The sequence below is a fragment of the Rhinolophus hipposideros genome (assembly GCF_964194185.1).
Source record: "Rhinolophus hipposideros genome assembly, chromosome: 18".
NCBI lineage: Eukaryota > Metazoa > Chordata > Mammalia > Chiroptera > Rhinolophidae > Rhinolophus > Rhinolophus hipposideros.
Genome location: NC_138064.1, coordinates 8,395,110 through 8,415,168, shown reverse-complemented (window position 1 = coordinate 8,415,168; position 20,059 = coordinate 8,395,110). Strand labels below are relative to the sequence as shown.

Genomic DNA, 20,059 nt, shown 5'->3' with positions numbered 1-20,059 from the left:
ATTGGGTTAAATAAAATACATGAATTTCACTTCTTTTTTAAAATGGCTACTGAAAAGTTTTAAATTACTTTTGTGCGCACACTACATTTTTGTTGGGCGGCACTGCTGTAAACTGTTGATTAAAAATTGTTGGTGTGGTGATGCAGCACATAGGCAGACAGGCGAAGGAACAGTTCTGGCTGGAGGAGGCTTTACTGTGAGAGCGATGCTGGGGCTGGATTTGAAGGGTTGGCGGTGATTGCCCCAGTGCTCCAGATGGGCGGACAGCCTGGAAACTCGAGGCAGAAGCTCACATATATCAAACTGCAAGATGCAGTTTAGTAGTAAGAGCCCTGAGAAGTAATTCTGTGACTTGAGTATTTTATTTCTCCTTTTTCAAGCTGTTCTTTGTTTTAGGATTTTTTTTTTTTGTATCCCTCATAGAGCTTGAGATTTCAAATTACCTGCAAAAGTGTTTTCTAAAAACTTTCTACTACATTTTTATTTTTTGTGATCAATATTGGATATTTTAATCCTCAGCAAGAAGTTAAACTTAACTTTCTTAATGTAGGTATTTCAATTCAAGATCAGTAAACTAGGTAATGTAGAAATGGTAAAGGAACCCCAGTGTAGATTCCCAAGTTCATGAATATTTAGTATAAAATACCTGTTAGATCCTAATGGTCATGTACCTACCAATAGTGTTCTTGGTGGTTAGTGCTGATGAAGTTTTCCGAGTCCTCTTTGTATTTCTAGCACCTGGCATAATGCCAGGCCGACCTTAATACTAGAACATGTAGTAAGTCGTCAGTACCTTCCAGGTACCGTTCAATGCACTTCAGATGCATTAATTTACTTAATTCTTATAAGAACTTTATGAGGAAGTGGTATCATTATTTTACAAGTGGGGAAATTGAGGCACAGAGATGGTGATGTGCCTGCGATCATGTAGTTAGAGTGACAGAAGCAGGATACAAATGTAAGCAGTCTAGTTTAGTCTATTCTGTCAAGCTGTACTGTCTCTGTATTGGAGACAGTAAATACAGTTTACCAGATTAACCAATTCTTAATAAGTTGATTAGCTTTTTTTTTTTTTTTTTTTTTTTTGTCTTACAAAATCTCTCCCTTTTTAGTAATATTTGTTCCAACAAATTGTCAGTTTTCTTATGGGTAATTTTACCTTTTCTTTTAAAAATCTGACATTTTCCCAGTTAGGCAATTTAGGCAAAATAATTTAATCAGTGAAATAATTTCTTCATCATAGTTTTGTAATATATGAAAGTAGTTAAAAATAATATAGAAAATGCCTCTGTGGATCATAATGTCTGAACTGTCTGATGCTAGCTAGTACGGGATATTTAAGAGAAGTGGGTTTTGTAATGGTCCACACGTGATGTTTTCTGTCGCTTACTAGGTTTGAATTTGCAAGATGGATTCACGAAGTTATTGACTTCCCTTTGAGTACTGTCTTGAATTCCAGTAGACTACTGCTGAGTGGATGATAGAAGCCAATTAACTCATGCAAGTTTTGTACCTTACCATGTTTTATTTTACTTTGTTAATTAGTACAAACAATCAGTATTTCTTGATTCAGCCGTACAGTGATTTTTGTCTGTATGTCTGAAGAGATGAGAGTATCATCACATGAGAAACCCGGAGAATTCAACACATAGAAATCTAGTTTGACATACTCTGCAACAAAGTGTTTGCTCAAACAATGAGAAATTGTTTGTAATGTAGTTACAACTGTGCTTATTCTAGCATGGTTCACATACTGCAAAAAGTACACTGTGTTTCCCCGAAAATAAGACCTAGGCAGACAATCAGCTCTAATGCATCTTTTGGAACAAAAATTAATATAAGACCCGGTCTTATTTTACTATAAGACCGGGTCTTATAATATAACATAACATGACATAACATGACATGACATAACATACAATTATAATATAATGTAATGTAATATAATATAATATAATACCGGGTCTTATATTAATTTTTGCTCCAAAAGATGCAATAGAGCTGATTGTCCGGCTAGGTCTTATTTTCGGGGAAACCCGGTATTAAATTGGATTTATATGCAGTAGTCATCAGTGATTTCCCCAAATTATGAGATTGTTTTTTCTTTTTATTGTATCTTCTCAATTTTATACAGTGAGCATGCTTTTATAATTTTAAACACACACATACTTTCAGAAAATATATCCAAAAGATAAAAGTAGTGTGGAGGGGGAGCATAAAATTCATAGTAACAATTGGTTCTAGGTCAGTTCAACAAAGTCTGTCCTCTAATAATCTTTATGCCAAAAATAAATTTGCCAAACCAACAAATTTATCAAAAATATTGATAGACCATATGGTACTGTCTACACAAAACCAGTTGCTCTCCCTTCAGATTTTTCCATCTTACTAAATGACAATTCTACCTTTCTCATTGCTCAGATGAAAAACTTGGAACGATCCTTAACTCCTTTGTTCCTCTAACTCCACATGTAGTCCATCCACAAATTCCATTACCTCTACTTTAACAACATATCCAGAATCCTACCACTTTTTTCCACTCCCTGGTACCACTCGTATCCATGGTTCCATCATCTGTCTTCCTGGTTATTACAATAGTAGCCTCCTACTTCACCTTCCTGATTGATCCTTGGCCACCACTCCAGTCTCTTTAACAAAGCGGTGAGAGTCTCCTTTTACAGTGCAAATCAGGTCATGTTGCACCTCTGCTCAAAACTCCTCAGTGGCTTCCTGTCTCCTTAGAGCAAGGCCAGAGTCCTTACAATATGTAGGAGACCGTGTAGTACTTGTTCTCACTCTCCTCTTTAACCTACTTTCTACACTTACCCATTTTGGGCTTATTCTGCTCTGGACAAACCAACCTCCTTGTTCTTTGAACAAGATAATTCCACATCTACCTCAGGACGCTTGCACTTTCCTGTGTTTCTGCCTGCAGTGTTCTTCCCTGAGAGACGCTTATGGCTTGCTCCCTGATTTTCTGTTCTCTGCTTCAAACTCGCTTTCTCGGTGAGGCCTCCCCTACCACCCTGTGAACTCTTTCCAGTCCCTGCCCTTCGCTCCAGATGTGTAAGCTCTAGTAGGGTGGGGAGTTCAGTTTTCACTGCTGTAAGCTCATTTCCTAGAAGTTCATCTGTTGTATGTTAGCCTCCAGTATTTGTTGAATGACTGAAGAAACGATTTAAAAATATAAGAGTGTTTAGTTGGGGTATTTTAAAATTTGAGGATCTTTGAAGTTTTGTTGATTTTTGTTTGTCTGTGGAGTCCTGTAATCACCATTGTAGATTAAATGGAATAGTTTTAAAATTTGAGGATCTTTTTTAAAGTTGTGATGATTAAAATTTGTTTAATTTGTTTAATTGTTGTGTAGCTTATATACTAAAACGATACAAATTTAAGCATAAAGCGTAATGAATTTTTGTATATGTAATTTTAAATCCAGGTAACCACCACCTCGATAGGCGGTGGTTAAGATAGACATTTCTAGCACTCCAGAAGGCTTCCTTGTGCCTTCTCTCACTCAGTATTATATTCACCCCTAAATATAAACACCTTTCTGACTTCTCTCTCTATAGGTTAATTTTGCTTGTTCTTGCACTTCTTCACTTCAGTATAGTCTTTGTGTCTGGTTTTTTCACTGAAGATTATGTCTGTGGTATTTGTTCATGTCGTGTAGCTGTAGCTTTTCCATTGCTGTCTAGTATTCCACGGTAGGAACATTCCACGGCATATCCTTTCTGTTGTAGATGAGCATTTGGATTTTCAGTTTTTGACCCGTATGAATATTCTTGTACATAACATTCGGTGGACATAGGCACTCGTATTTATTGCATATATGTGTGTGCATACATAAAAGTATTAAGGTATTTCATTGTTTTCATTTTATTTTCCTTGATTTCTTGCAAGATTGAACATGTGTTGGAAACTCATTAACTGTTCAGATCTCATAGAAGTGCTTTGACCATCTTAATATTTCCTGTCTTTCCTCCTTTATGTAGAGGTGTTCCTTATCTAGGTAATGGTCCCTCACATTTCAGAAATTACAGAGTTTCTCTCAGGCTAGCATCTGTTAAAGACATTGGAAATGCTCTCGATTTGTTAGAATTCTTTTTTGTAGTGACCTATTTCCAGAATAATCCAGTCTAAACTCACTTTATCTTCCTTTATTGAGATTATCTTCCTGATTCTTCCTTTTTTGAAAACAAAGGAGCAATTAGGGCTAAAAGTATCTCTAGTAAAATGTTTAAGACAAATGCCTGTGTACCACTGTTAAATCCCACCTCCCCTTTTTTCAAAACCAAAAATAAACTTACATCATCTGAGAACTGGATTGATCCTGACAGAATCCCAGAGCAGTCCTCTTTCCTGACTGTACTATGGAGGTGTTCCCTGGTATACTAAAACAATTTGAATATCATCTAAATTTTTTCCTCACTTACCCTGGAGAGAACATGACATGTTCCAGGTCATTCAATGTAGTTAGAGAATAGAATGTAATTTTCTTTTACAGTTGACCGGCTCTTTGCCAAGCCCAGTAATCTATCAGAGATCTGCTCTTGGAATCTCATAAATTCTCTCAGTAGAAAGCGGTCAGAAGTATTGTATCTCAACCCAGACATATTAGCCCAGGAGGAACATACAGTCCTGAATTTCAAAAGGCAAATGTCTGCAATTTTCCTGACCTGAAGGCTTTCAGGAATGCTTGCAAATGTCAAAAAATAATAATAATAAAAAAATAAAAAAAAAATTAAAAAATGAATGAATGAATGAATGATAGAAAAATACTGTGCTGTGTCAAAAAGGGAGTGAAATTTTAATAAAGACCACGGTTTCACAATCTCCTCCCTGAGCATCGTTTATTTACAAGAGACTTGTATCTTAAAAAGAAGTTCCTTCAGTCTTGGAAGGAAGGAGAAACTATCTACACTGAACAGAGATACGATTCTGAGCTTCCTGTTGTATTTAAGTGGTTCTGATTGGGATGAGGTTTTCAATATTAGAAGTCCTCTGAGATTCATTCCTGACCTCCTATCTTGGGCCTCAGGACCCTGAGCTGTGCATTTCCAAACGGAAGCTAACATTCCGGTCCTGGAGTAGTTTATACCAGTGGTTCTGAAACGTGGGTGTGCCTCGCCGTCCCCTGCAGGGCTTGCTGAGCCCCCCACCCCAGAGCTTGCTATTTGATAGGTTTGAGGCAGGGCCCGAAGAATTTGCACATCTAATAAGTTCCCAGGCTATGCAGCTACCAGTCAGAGTTTTACACTTTGAGAACCTCTGCTCTGTAGTGTCTCTGGCTTGCTGCAAACTTGTTTTGTCTTGTCTCTGTGGGAAGGAAGGAAGAGAAGGAACTGCTTTTCCTTCTTTCAGAATATCTCAAGTTGAATGAAGTAGCATCATGTTCCTTCCATTTTCATTCACATACACACACACACACACACACACACACACACACACACACACAAAGGGTGCCAAAAATATGTATACACATTTTAAGAAAGGAAAACTATATTAAAATCGTAATACTCAATATACACCGATAACAAAAGATGAATATGTCACGTTTGACTTCTGCAATTACCAAAGGTGCTCAAAGTGGTTACCATCACCATCCAGACACTTCTGATAATGGTGAACTGCTTGAGAAACGTTGACCAAAGTGTCCACATGTATACATTTTTTGGCACCCCGGTATATATATTTTTCCCAGTAGACTGATTAAAATGAAATGATAGAAAAAATTGATCACTTCAGCTCCCCTTCGTGTTCCAATCTCAAATATAGATCCTCAGATTAATAATACTATTAAGGATATTACATGCAAAATGTATTCTAACAAATTTTATAGTGTTATATGTTAAAATTTTTTAAATCTCATGTCAGTGAAAGGATGCCAACTATCTCCTAGGGAAAGACTGTCCTTTATTCTGAGACTAAATCCATTTCAGTTTCTTTTGTGAAATGACAGTGTTAGGTTTTTTTAAAGTTCTTACTTGGAACCTTATGTTGGTCTCCTTTAAAATATTATTTTCTTGATCTGTGAAGTCCTGTAAATCACTACTGTACATTAAATGGACAGAAAAATTTTGGAGGTGCGAAAAGGTGAAAACAATGAATTCTATCCCGAAGATAGCATGTATAGGCTCTTTGAAACATTTTTATAAAGTCCAATTAGGAAACTTTCCTGTTGATGTTGCTCCCGTTTTGGTAGTTTTTTTCTAAATCAGTCATTCACAGAACAGATATTTGAATGCTTGTCTTACACTGGGTTTGGGGGCTACAGTGATGATGGACACAGTCAAAATTCTCAAAGATTTCACAATCAGTGAAGGATGTAGCAAGCAATTATGCTTTAGTGAGAAAGGTGCTGCTGTGAGGTGCTGCAGAGGTGACCTTGGCGAGGTAGATTTTACTGAAGTAGTAGGAGTGGAGGGTAAGATGGCAGTGGGTTGAGAAGTGAGTGGTAAGTAAGGCAGTAAAGATGGATAGCTTTGAAGGAAGGGATGAGAGAGAGAATACCCAGCGATTGAGAGCAGAGGACTGAGAAAATCAGTTAATTTTTCTTTCCAGAGAATATTTGTCTTGTGGAGAATCAGCCCCTAAGAGATGAGAGGTTGAAGATACAGGGAAATAGTCTAAACATTTGTCAAGATAACTCTGAACATGGACAGTGATCAGATCCTCAGCATAGATTGAGAAATTAGCCTTAGGAAAGGTGGGCTCTATTCCACCGAATAGGAATAGGAAGAGATGATTAATTGCTTCAGACAAATTGGGGATGCTCTTGTCTTCAGGTAGAGAGAAGGTGCTTTCCAGTGTGGTGGCAGAGATCCTAGGTAGAGCCTGGGAAGCGCCGTACTGGGAAATGAGAGTACTGGGAAATGAGAGGCGGGAGACTAAGGATGGTCAGACAACGGGATTCATGCTGAGGGGGAAGTTCATGAGTTTTATGGAACAGAAAGGTATCTGAGCAGAAAGGAAAAGAAATAAAGAGCTTGGGGGGCGGGGCGGTGCTAGTAGAAAATGAAAGGGACAAGGGACTCAAGATCTCCCTGTAAGGAGATGGAAATGAGGTGTGGTGAGAGGAGAAGGCAGAATTAGAATACTAGAGAACTTTCTTCTCAATGAACTAGTTCTGGGTGTGGATGGGAAGAAGTAGTCTGTGGGCATAACTATTCTATTGGTCATTGCTTCTTTTAGTTTCTTGTGGAACATAATGAAGCATTTAAAATGTTTATCTTTTGGGGTACTAAATAATTAAAATAGTTTTTGTGTTTGAGCTAAGTGGAATAGCTCAGGCTCAGGCTGTTCCAGTCTCTGCAGAGCTTTGGCTGTAATGCCGAAGCGAGTGTAGGTCGTGATAAGGTCTTGACAGAAAACTTGAACCCTCTCCTCAAAATTTAATACAGTTAATTAACACTTTTTATTTACCATAACAAATGGCTGTGTTACACATTAGGTTAGAAATGTTTAGTGTATTAACAGCCTTTTGAAAATGAAAGAAATGAAGCAGTATAAACATTGAAGGTTTCACATTCTTTTTCCTCAGATTGAAAAACAAAACAGTATTAGAAGAAAGAGTGCCTTGGATTTCTGGAATCTAGGAATCCAAGAGGCCTCAATAAATTAATTAGACATAAACAATATAATGAGTTTTAGTTTTATTTTGAAGAGAGAAACAGAGTTGAAAATGCCCTTGATTCATTCCTTCAGTATTAAATTATGCATTTAATCTTAGAGAACTCTGAGTGATGCCAGAAAATATGCTGATGTGACCTGCTTAAGGAAAGTGCATGGGAAAGTGGCCATTTGGAATAGATTTGTTAAGAAAAGTCTGAAATTCCTGGACTTGAATTAATTTGTTTTCCATGGATCCCATGAGGATACTGGCAAAATCAGATGATAGGATACAGTTGGATCCTGTGAATGGCACTAGTTTACAGTTATGTTTTCTGGATTTCTTCCACATGTTGCCGTCTTCTATGTATTTGACCTTGTATGGATACACAGAATTTCATAGGCCAGAGAAGAAAAGAAGCTTATAAACAGACTCTTTATATAAAATACAGATCTTCATTATTCTTATCATGTCAATAAACAAGTTGTTGAACTGATTTTTTAAAATAAAAACAAGGAAACAAAGATCGTAAAATTTAAGCTGTTTCGGTGTGTGGTTAGTGTACGATTCATTACCGAAGGTTGAAATGGGCTTTTTGTAATAACAAGGGAACCAGAAATGGTTTGAAGTAAGATTGGGAGATGATTCAGGTAGAACAATTATATTTTTGCACTGGTTTCTAATATACAGTACTATGTCATTTAAACGAATTATCAGATAAAAGGATGGCATAATTACTTTAAATTTTTCTGTTTCAATGACAGTTACCATAAATGAATGACATGTTTTTATAAAGGAGGTGGAGGTGAGTTCAATATATATTGAGGTATAAGATTTGACCAGATTGTCCTTTTTAAAATTGATATGTAATTGACACAACCAGAATGTCCTTTGACTAGAGGATCACCAGATATATAAAATGTCAACTTCCTAAGTCACGTGAGATAACGTCACTTAAAATTTTTTTTAGTTTTGGTAATCTAACACTCATGAGTCTGAGTGTTTGCTCAGTTATTTTGCCTCCCTCATATTAGAGTAACCTGATGTCAGACAAGCTGTATTATCTTGTCTGTGTGGTGTGGAACAATGGTCTCCCAAGTAATATGCTTCCATCATTGATACAGAAAATATTAAAGCTCTTATTTTTTGATGTTTACTTTTTTGATCTACAGAGAAACTAATTCTTACTAACATTTAATGTTCAGATTGCCAATTGTATATATTTGGTAGGTAAAATACATTTGGGATGCTCAAAATTTTCACTGAGAGTTTACACCAAGATCAAAACAGTCTGAAGACTATTGGTCTAAAAGATAAGACCTTTGAGTCTTTATTTGTCTAAAAGATGAGAAGCTCCTCCATGGACTTGCAGTGTCCAAATCTCAGGCAGTGTCTTCAGTTTTCACAAGTTTCTTTTTTGATAATCTTTCAACAAAATAACTTGATTGCCATAGACCTGCACTGTTCAATTTAGTAGTCACTAAGCCACATGTGGCCATTTAAATTTAATTCAAATGAAACAAAATTAAACATTCCATTGCTCATTTATTCTTGTCACATTTCAAGGGCTAAGTAGCCATGTGGGCAAGCAGCTACTACATTGGACCATCATCTCAAAGCGTTCTGGTGGACGCGGCTGCTGCAAACTTTCCTTGCTCAGCAATCTTACTTTCATCTCCTCAATCTTTTCATGCATCAGCTAGCATGTGTCAGGAAATGCCAGAGGAAAACGGAAAGACATCATCATTTCTGTAATCTCTAAAGGCACACCAACTTCTCCCAGAAATTAGTCATTTTTCCTTTCCAAACTGTTAACATAAATTATGGAAGTTGCTTTTCACATACCCATGATTACATTTTCCTTTTAAGTCTGGTAGTACTTAATTTGTACCATATTGTGGCACTCAACACTCACATATTAATACAATTTTTGCCTCTTAAGTTAGCCTTCCAGCATACCTGGAGGCTGTAGTCTTTAGTAAGCACTTGATGTAAAGGTACAGTGAATGAAAGCCTATCTTTTCCTGGGGAATTAATCTTTTCTGTTTAAATTAGTGTTCGTTTTATCTAGCAGCAGCATATGCCCACGATAAATGATTTGTATGTTCTGATACAGAGTTTGGGGTTACAGAAAACCTTAAATTGTAGCAGAAACTGTTGTTATTGTTTTAAGTCCAACACTTTTTATCAAATAGAACATTTTTACAAATCCTAAAGAGAACTGAAGCTTTTAATCAGAGTTAGTATGTTTTACCCTACCAGAATACATTTTTGTTCAATGCCTGGACGTTTGCTGATTGCTTTGGCCCAAAAGTGCAATTTCACATTTGAGAAGTGGATCTTAGCCATAACATAAACACAATGCAAATAATTACAGACATTTGGAGAAAGATTTGGAAATGGTAATAAGTTCACTTGAGTAATTGGTTTGGACCAAACTAGATGGAGATAATCCAGGAAAACATTTACTGTAAGTGGTAGATAAGATGTACTTGTTTGATTAATCACATTTGATCTCTTTGAATTACTGAATCATTCAGGCACACTATTTGTATTATTAGATGTGCATTTAGGTTATATAAGTATTATATAACCTAAGTTATATAAGTATAACTTTTATATAAGTATAATCTTTAGTGATTATTACTATGTTATCAGTTCCTATTTTCCTTCTTTATACCAACTAGAGCCATAAACCCAGTATTTATATAATGTGCTTTTCTTTCAATTAGCCAGGACTTCTAATGTCCATAACAATTGATTCTAAAGAAAATGTGGGGATGGGTAGATTTAGTTTGCAAAAGGCTTCTTCATTGGTTTTGATTAACGCTCATTTCCCTCCCTCTTGACCTTGTAGGAAACCACAGAAGTAATATATGGTATTAATGTCTGTACCAATGACTCTTACAGGTGGAACAATCCAAAGTTTTAATCAAAGAAGGCGGTGTTCAGTTGCTGCTCACAATAGTTGATACCCCAGGATTTGGAGATGCAGTGGATAATAGTAATTGGTAAGGAGGGTTTGCCATCACTGCTTTCAATTGCATTTGGGATATGAGGTTGTTAGACTTTTTCTGCATGTTTAACATTTTAAAACTCATCTTAGCAGAGGCCACTAAACTTTATGTGCTGTGACTTGGGTTCATATACCAACTTTACCACCTCCTTAAAATGTTGCTTACCTTCTTTGAACGGATTTTATTTTCTATAAAATGGAGATAATACCTATCCTAGAATTATTTTGGAGACAAATTCTAAAACAACATATATACAAGAATTCTCATTATTATAAGAAACTTAAAACTTTTCATTCTCTGCTATAATTTTATCCATTTGTATATATTATTTTCTATCACATCCTAATTTAAACCTTATTTCAGACCTTCAGTTTTTCCACATGTCATAAATGAAGAAAACATCCATGACATTTTACTTGGAAATAATATCTCAGTATCTTAAAAACAATGTTTTTTTTTTCTTTGAGTTCAACATTGTTTTTGAAGTAAATTTCTGTCAGCTTTTAAAACACCTGAATAAGTTCATCATGAGGCTTCTGTACTGTTTAATCTTTCCATTTAAAATGTAAAACTCTTTGGATATAATTTTTAATACTGTAAAATGTATTAGCATTGATATGCTTACCAGTACAAATAATATAATAATAATGAGTTATGTTTTGACTCTAAACAATTTCCTTTCGTTTGGAAAGTTTAGAAATAATGAATTAAGATTTAGTCAACAATTTATACCTGTTTTAAGTCAGTATATATGTAGAATAATTTGGAATGTCTTCTGGTTAAATTGGTTTTATCTATTTAAAAATATTTATTATTGCCCTTCAACAGAGTCATCAGTTGTGCATTTATATGTAGAATTGCAACTTAATTATTTTGTTTATCTGCATTCTATAGCTGGCAGCCTGTTATCGACTACATTGATAGTAAATTTGAAGACTACCTAAATGCAGAATCTCGAGTGAACAGACGTCAGATGCCTGATAACAGGGTGCAGTGTTGTTTATACTTCATTGCTCCTTCAGGACATGGGTCAGTACCTTGATGCTTCTGGTAACCTTTTTGTTGTTTTTTATTATTGCTCTACTTTGGATGCATATTTTATTAATCCTTATCTCTGTGGTGTACATTTATTTAACTATACCAGTTGTAAAGTCCCAAATTCTGTATAAAAATGACTTATAAAAAACTATTAATAACTTCTAGATAAGCTAACAATGATTTTATTTCTTAGTTTCTCATTCATAAAGCTTTTTTATCTGCTTCATGGAAAGGAACAGTGTTTCTATCATGGTTTGATGTCTGACCATGGCTAATATAGCTTTTTTTTGACCAATAAGGAGAAACAGCCATAACAATTAGCTTAGATGTATTCTAAGAAACTCTGAAGATGTTATTTACTATAGATCTTATAGCAAAAGTTACAAAAAGACATAAGTGCCAAAATTCCCATGTGCCATTCCTTTCTTCACTAAATCTGTTTGGCTTCTGTTTTCACCTTAGCAATCGCATTCACATTGTTTAAGTATATCATCAGTATTAACCTCTATTTATCAGGAGTTAAAAGGTTTTAGTATCTAGACATTCGTTTGATGTGATTGTTCTGTTGGTTAGTACAGCCAGCCTGCACTCCCTTTTTTGTTGTTTGTACTTCTTCTGTCATTTTGAGTAGATACATGTGTCATTGTCAACATCAGATGTTTGTAATTACTCTTCTTTAATCTTGTTCTTTGGGTAAATGACTCAGCATAACGCAGCCACTTGATTGTAACTCCACCATCTCTCCACCAAAAGGAGCTGGACTATTACATATATACTAGTATCAGACAAAATAGCATTAAGTCATACAGCACCCAGGTTACAGTAGTGTAAACCAGTTCTTTCATAAGAGTAACTTTCTTTTTTATATTCTGCTTCTTCACCTTTTTCCTAGATAGGCTAGTGCCCATTATCACTGTCTTGGTTGAACATTATCATTACATAAAGCCTTAATTGTGTCGTTTGCCATTTTTGCACTGTCTGATTATAGTGATGCAAATATTTCTTCTTTTATTTCTAATATTCATCTACAATGAATAAAGCACAGATCAACTCATCTACTTAAAAGGCTCAAAAAAGTAATCTCAGAAGTGTAACACTGGATGGCCTTTTAAGAGTACTTGTTAGATTCTTCCTGAATTTATTAAATTATGTATTTTTAATCATTCTAATTCAATTTGTTAGGGTTTTTTTCTGGACACCAACAGAGTAAAATCTTAATCTGCACTTAAGTCAATAGAAATTTGTCAGTTTATATTCATTTTATTATTTTAGATCTTTTGGACTCTCTCCAAGGTTTAGTAATTCTCATGAAATCACATTTCTTCTGTCCCCCAGGGGAAAATGTATTTCTTAAAATTGCGTGGGAAATAAGACTTTTTTTAAAAGAAAAAATATTTGATATGATTCAAATGATGTGTAGTGGCTTTGGGCCATTTCTTGTTTGTCAGGGATTGGGAGTTCAGTTTTATTTCCTATGTATAAAAATGTGCTTGTGAAGAGTTTTTCAGCTTTACTGTTTTTGGAAATGGAACAAAATTTTGCCTGTTTGTATGTGCTACTATGCATTGAGTGAAAGACTATGACACTGAATTTTATGTAGAGAGTTCCAATTCCCCTGCTCACTACAGACTGAAATTCCTGGCAGTCTGATATATGAATCAGGGCCTATCTTATCTGGGTAGTCCCTAGATTCCCTTTTTAGAGGGATCCTTATTTTGGAGTTATGAATTGTTCCAGCAGTGTATTTTCAATGCTCTCCACCCCCTCTTTTACCCGACCAGGTGTCATCGCTGAACATACAGAGTTAATTTATGGTTTCAGCTATTGTTACTTCATTTTCTTTGTTCAGTGGTTGGTAATTGCTATTCAAATAAAAAACTGACTTGGAACTTGAATTTTAAAATGGTGTTTTTACACTTTTGAGTATTGACTGCCATTTAAAATCAGTGTTACTCAGTGAACTTTATATAGAAGGCTTTTTCCCCTTATATATATGTATGTATAGATTATAAACATGTGTCATTTGCCCTGTAGTTATTTTATTTTGCTGTAGGCTTTGAAGTTAGTCTTTTCACTCTAATGTGGGTTTATCTTCTAGAAATTCTGTAAAGGACTTTCCATTGTTTAAAAACAACATTTAAAAACTAAATTTGTTGGAAAAGATGGCCTGAAATAAAACTAAATGGACAGAGGAAAGATTTCAACCAGAACATACTATATAATCTACATGTGAACTAAATGTTTTCTGCTTGACATTTTGTAAGCTTCTAAAATTTGTATTCTAATTTAAAAGGGCAAAAGGGTTTTATCAGGGCTTTTATAAAAGGTTTTACCTTTTTTTTTGTTTTACTTAAGTGTAAAATTTTATTAACTTGGATTTTGAGTTTAATATTTTATATTAAGTGCTCTTAAGATTTATTAAAATTTTAGATTAACTGAATTCTTTTCTGTCACCGTATTAAGTAGGTGATGGTGGTAGTAATTTAAATTTGTCATGAGTATAATCTGGAAAGTGAACCATAAAAATGTACAAATCTGAGATTGATTAAATGGCCCATAGCTTTGTATTTAGTTTTGCATATAATGATTAATGAAACGAAGCAAAACTTAAATTTTTTTCAAAAGATGGATAGATTCTTTCAGTTAACACTAGTTAGTAAGGTTGCCATTTATACATAACATAATGTTATTCCATTCACACACTGTTTTCTGTAGCGTTACCTATTCTGACTGTTAATATCAAATTCCAGAGGATTCAAGATAGGGAGAATTAGAATAGGAGGTAGCTAACTTAATTCTCCATATTGCCACCTTTCCTCCTTACCCTTGTCTTCTGCCGGTTAACGTCACCAGCACAGAGGTATAGTATTATTTGTTGGTGAAAAGGAATACCTCATTAGTCTTTGCATCCCAATCCCCCAACTATATAGTATATATTAAACTATAGCACTCTAAGAGACCCCTAAGAAGTGCTTTCTCTTCATTTTAAAATATTAGTCAATAAACTTGATAACAAAATTAGACCTTTATTTCATTTCTCTTGTGGTTTGATAAAAGTTAAGGAATGCCACTTTGAAATGATATTTCTATGGAACATATTCCCATTATCTTTATTTATTTTGTAGAATGTTAATATTTAGTCTACAATATGTTCTAGATGTGAGGAATTTTTTGGTTTTCATTTAGAGTTATTCAAGGACATGAGGAAAGTCACAACGGCTTACTTTTTTGGTCAGTAAATGTTTGGGCACCTCTCAAGTACTGACATTGTACTAGGTGTTGGAGATACAGGTGAATGAGACAAAGCCCTTGCTCTTGAGTATCTTCTAGTGAGAAAATGGGCAAAACAAATATACAAGTAGGCAGTTACTATATGGCAATTAAGTGTTGTGACCTCTTAGAAAGATGGCTACCTCGTCTTAAGTTAAAGATTCCCAAATGAAATGAGAACTGTGAGTCAAGTTCTAAAGATGAATTAGGTAGGCCAAGAAGAAGGGGGGTTGGAATGAAGCCATGTTCCAGGCAGAGGCAGTACCGTATGGCGAGAGCTCAAACTATGGTACTTTGAAGGAATTGTGAGAAGTTCAAAATGGCTGGCATATTGTGAGTAGGAAGTAGCAAAAGAGGCTAAGATTCTAAGAGATGAGGACAGCTGGAGAGGTTATATATTCCCAGGCCAGTAGGCCACACTAGCTAAGGAATCTGGCCTTTAATAAAGTTTTCAGTCAGGGAATGACTCGATCAGATTTGGATTTCAGAAAGACCATTTTTGACTGTACTGTTAGTGGTTTGGAGAGAAACCAGATAGATTCTTGTAATTATTCACACCAAAGATCTTGGAGGCCTGAACCAAAGGAATGGAAATGGAAGATATTTGTTTAGCAAGTGTTGGTGAATCTTTGGAAGTGAGAGTCAGAGAAGGGAAGAATCTGAGGTTTCAGCCTTGAGTAACTGGGTGGATTGTAGTGCCATTCACCGAGATAGAAACATAAAGAGGAACAGCTTGGGGGCTCAGATGAGCTTTTGATTTTAAGGAGCCAAAATGGGATGTCCAAGTAGTATTTCCACTGGGTGAACACAAGTCTGCAACATCAAAGCGAGATCTGGGCTTGGTGTGAAGATTTGGAAGTCATTGACCCATAGAAGATGATAGAAATTATTTTAATCAATGATAAATACATACAGTGTGGAGTGAGAAGGGCTAGTAGTGAATTTTGAGGAACATACCTCTTAAGGGAACAGCTTGTGAGGAAATAATGCCAAATGCTGCATAAGGGGCAAATTAAAAAGTAATGGTAAACACCATGGTATTTATGAGTTAGCTGCTGCTAATTATATTGGCAGCTTAGAAGTAATTTAGTCCTTGAAAGTATGGTGTTAAAGTGGAGGCAGTAGCCAGATTGTAATGGGTAGAAGTGATGATGCAGAAGTTTCTCTTTTGAGCCTCTTTTCTGAGAAATATAGTTGATAGTTAGAACTAAATACAGGGTTCAAAGAGGACTAGCACTTTTTACTTAAAAACAAAACAAAGATTTCTCAAATTTTGAGTAATAAATATAGAGGCTATTCTAGGAAAGCCTATTAGGAGGCTTTCTGCTTTTTCCAATTCCTCTTTAGGGCCAAACCCTCTGACCAGGTGTTCAAGGGCAGGACTCAGTGCTCCTTCTGGTCCTGCTCTACCCGGCTGTTCTAGCCCAGTTCATCTTCAGAGAGTGATTCTGATGAATAAGGAAAGTAGTTCCAGTGTATTTAACTTCGCATTGGGGATGTGAAGAATCTGTTTTTCCAAACGTATCAATTTAGTCATCTTAAATATTGTGTATTTCAGACTTAAACCATTGGATATTGAGTTTATGAAGCGTTTGCATGAAAAAGTGAACATCATCCCACTTATTGCCAAAGCAGACACACTCACACCGGAGGAGTGCCAACAGTTTAAAAAGCAGGTGGGCTGAATAAGCTTGAACTCTTGAGTTTCTCATACCATTCACGTCATTTGCAGTTTTTCAAATTTTCTGTATAATGTATTACAGTGTATTTCTCTTGTTACATTTCTTTATGGTCTTTTATATTGTATTCCACTTAACTCTTGAAAATAATCCTCTGCCCTAGTTTTCTCTTCAGAGCTCTTATCCATCCATTATTGTAGTTCCCTCGTCTTTGTCACTTAATGCTATTAGATGTTCCTGCATAGCCTTCACCAGCACCCCTCCCCACACCCTTTAGAATTTTCTTAGACTGGACTGGGAAGAAGATTGCTTTTTGAAAGGATATGATTATTTTGTGAATGCTTTACCCCATTTTGTCCTGGTACTTTTCCAATAAAACAATCAAATCCCTTTTATAACGGGTGTATTGTTTCAGTGCCTTGCTAGTGCTGTTTGTCATTTTTATTTAAAAAATTTGTTTTGGAAGAAAGTGGTACCTAATCGTTTTTTGTTTTTTTTTTTAGCTTTCAATTTCATTTTCCGTAAAGGCTGAACACCTTTTAAAGCAGGGGTTTATTTTTTCCTCATTGTGTTTGGTTTCTTATATATTACATTTTATGAAATGTAGAGTCAATTTCTGGAATATTCCAGTAACCTATTCCAGTAGCCTTTTTTTTTTTTTAATTGTAGGCTAATGTTACATATTTTTTAAGCTGCAGCAACTTTGTAGAATATTTAAGAATAGTTCTTAATGTTAATTATCTCTTTTGTCCTTGTAGTCCTCTCTGTAACAGGATGCTTTGTTTTTTTCACCTTTTTCAATATAAATTTTAGAATACCTTAAACCCGTTACAAAAAACAAACACCTGTTGAAATTTGCTTTGAAACTATGTTAAATCTGTTTAAATTTTGACAATGTTTTACATCATTTTTACTCTATTTAATATTTCTACCAGGAGTATGTTTCTTTATTTTCCATTTACTCCCATTTTTATTTTGTAATGTTGCTATTTCTAAGTTCAAATATTAATCATATAACACATTTCTCCCCTTCTATGTTGATTTGTATGTATCGTGATTTACAGTGGTACTAAGAATTTAGGAAAAAGAAGAACAAGCAAATTGGTTGTTACATTGTAGTGTTTGTACAGTTTTCTTTTCCATCTGCTTAAAAATATGGTTGTTAACCAATGGTGCCTATCAGAATCTGGAGAACTTTTTCAAAATGAGTTATGGATCATATCCGTACCAGTTAGTTCTGTAAATTAAGATGGGGTTTTGGTACTTGTTATTTTGAAGATGCTCACTCCGGCCCTTTTAATATAAACCTTCTGACTAAGAACCACTGCTTAGAGCTAGCTGTTAGTGTTTCTTTTTTCCTTCCAGTCATGCATTTGACACCTCATTATTTATTTGCATGTTTTTTTCTATATAGATACATACCCCAATTGTAAAAGATGTAGGGTCCTGTTCTCCTACCTAATATAGCAACCATGTAACACATTTTATTTAGGGTCCCTTCACTGCTGCTGGAGACTTTTGCAGTGAGAGTAGCACTGAAATACCAATATAGGCAGGGGGCTAGTACTAGGTATGTTAGTTACTGGTCTGTTATGAGTTGGAATAGGGTAGGTAGTTGAACATTATTTGAATATCTGTATTCTGTTTAGAATTTGGAGTAATTTTGAACAAGATAATTTAATTGAACTAGGTTATTTCTGATGTTATTAATAAGTTGTCTTTCTTTTTTCTGCATTCTCCCCATTAACTCCTTAGCTTCTTAATTTTCAGGGTGAGGCATATATTCTCCCTGTGTGCTTCTCCAATCTTATATCTGTTGCTCCTTGATTTGTGTGTATGCATATGCACATACGAGAATATTTTCTGACAATGTGTAAACTTTTCTTCTGGACCCAATGCTGTACTTCCTTTTACTTACCTTTGCCAAATTCTGCTAATAATTTTAGGTGAGTTTAAGATCTGTTCATTCAGCTGAATAAAACAGTGGGAGAGAGCTATAGAAAGAATCCAGTCATTGTAAATAAGTAAATAGTAGAAATGAACTAGAGAAGGCCCTTTCTGGAATTTTACATCATTTTTAGAATTCTTTTGGTATTATAACCACATGACTTTAATACTTCTGAAGTAATCGGATTTCAGCAGTGGTATTGATATTTCAACTTTATAGTGGTTTGTGTTTTTTTTTAAAGACCAGCATAATACTGTATTGTTAGATTATAGTTTTTGCATCATTGAAAAACAGTAAAGGACCTGGAGCTGAGGACTTGTAACAAATTTAAGAATGTAATAAAAATAAAGTTAATGTACTCATCCTGTGTTGTGTGTTCTTTTGCTAATTTCCTCTTTCATTTTAGATAATGAAAGAAATCCAAGAACATAAAATTAAAATATATGAATTTCCAGAGACAGATGATGAAGAAGAAAATAAGCTTGTTAAAAAGATAAAGGTAGGTCTATTCCCAGGCATATACTACAATGTTTGGGGGCCTTAAAAACACTATAATATCCACTGGAAAGACCAAAAATATTAGTGTTTTTAAGTAGTTGGCTTACAAAGTGAATAGGGAGATTTTTCAGTGTTGAATTCAACTTTGCAATGAACTTTGTTGAGTGGCTATTACATGTAATAAGGCATTGTATAAAATAGAGAGATGATTAACGCAATTCCTTTCTTCACATGGTTTTCAGTTAACTGATTTTACATTATGTAATTTCCCCCTTAAATAACACGTAATGAAAAGGGAGAGGAGTTGTTCTTAAGCATTGTTGTTTAGTCTGTTTTACGAGCCAAACAAAAATGTTTTCTTTTGTCCTTTTATAAAAACCAACCAGAAAAATATACCAACATAATTTTCTGTATTTTTAATTTATAGTGGTTTCCTAAGTACACTGGACCTAAAACTGGTGTATTGATTAATGGCATTATGTAAGCAAATAATTATCTTGGAATAGTGAAATATCAATGAAGAATTTCTGAGGTTTTATAAAATAGCCATAAATTTTATATATTCTTATATGTTTCTGGGAGCCACAAGAAGTTTGAAAGACTGTACTCTGAGTTTGTCTGGATGAAAACAAATCCAGTTCCCCAGATGTGGACTTCTAAAGGTAGAGATTAGCAAGTGTAACATTCACTACCTCAGAGCTGTAAGGGTTGCTTTGTGACAAGGTAGGCGGGCTAGTCACAAGCCTCATTTTTCCCCTCTAACTGCCAGTGTGATTTTTTTTACTCTTTAAAAGTTTTCCAGTATGGGACATCTTTTTGTAATGATTTTTTTTTTTAATAAATGATTTGATCAACATATGCCTCACTATTCTTAAATTTTTAGAGAAAATATTTTATTCATTGTTTACATTGGTGGTAATCCCATGTAATTGCAATTTACTAAATAGTAATGGAATGCCCTATAAAAGTGAATGTAGAAACTGTCAAGGTAATTTTT

At 34.9% G+C, this 20,059-nt stretch overlaps 1 protein-coding gene across 1 annotated transcript in view; it reads left to right on the top strand.

Annotated features, from left to right (window-relative positions):
• The window catches only part of SEPTIN7 (septin 7), a 45,354-nt gene that overhangs the window by 7,055 nt on the left and 18,240 nt on the right, over window positions 1–20,059 (top strand). Inside the window, exons 5-8 of the mRNA XM_081079380.1 lie at window positions 10,523–10,623; window positions 11,524–11,658; window positions 16,496–16,613; window positions 18,971–19,063. Of these exons, the coding sequence (XP_080935506.1) occupies window positions 10,523–10,623; window positions 11,524–11,658; window positions 16,496–16,613; window positions 18,971–19,063 (447 nt within the window). The remainder of the gene's footprint in view (window positions 1–10,522; window positions 10,624–11,523; window positions 11,659–16,495; window positions 16,614–18,970; window positions 19,064–20,059) is intronic.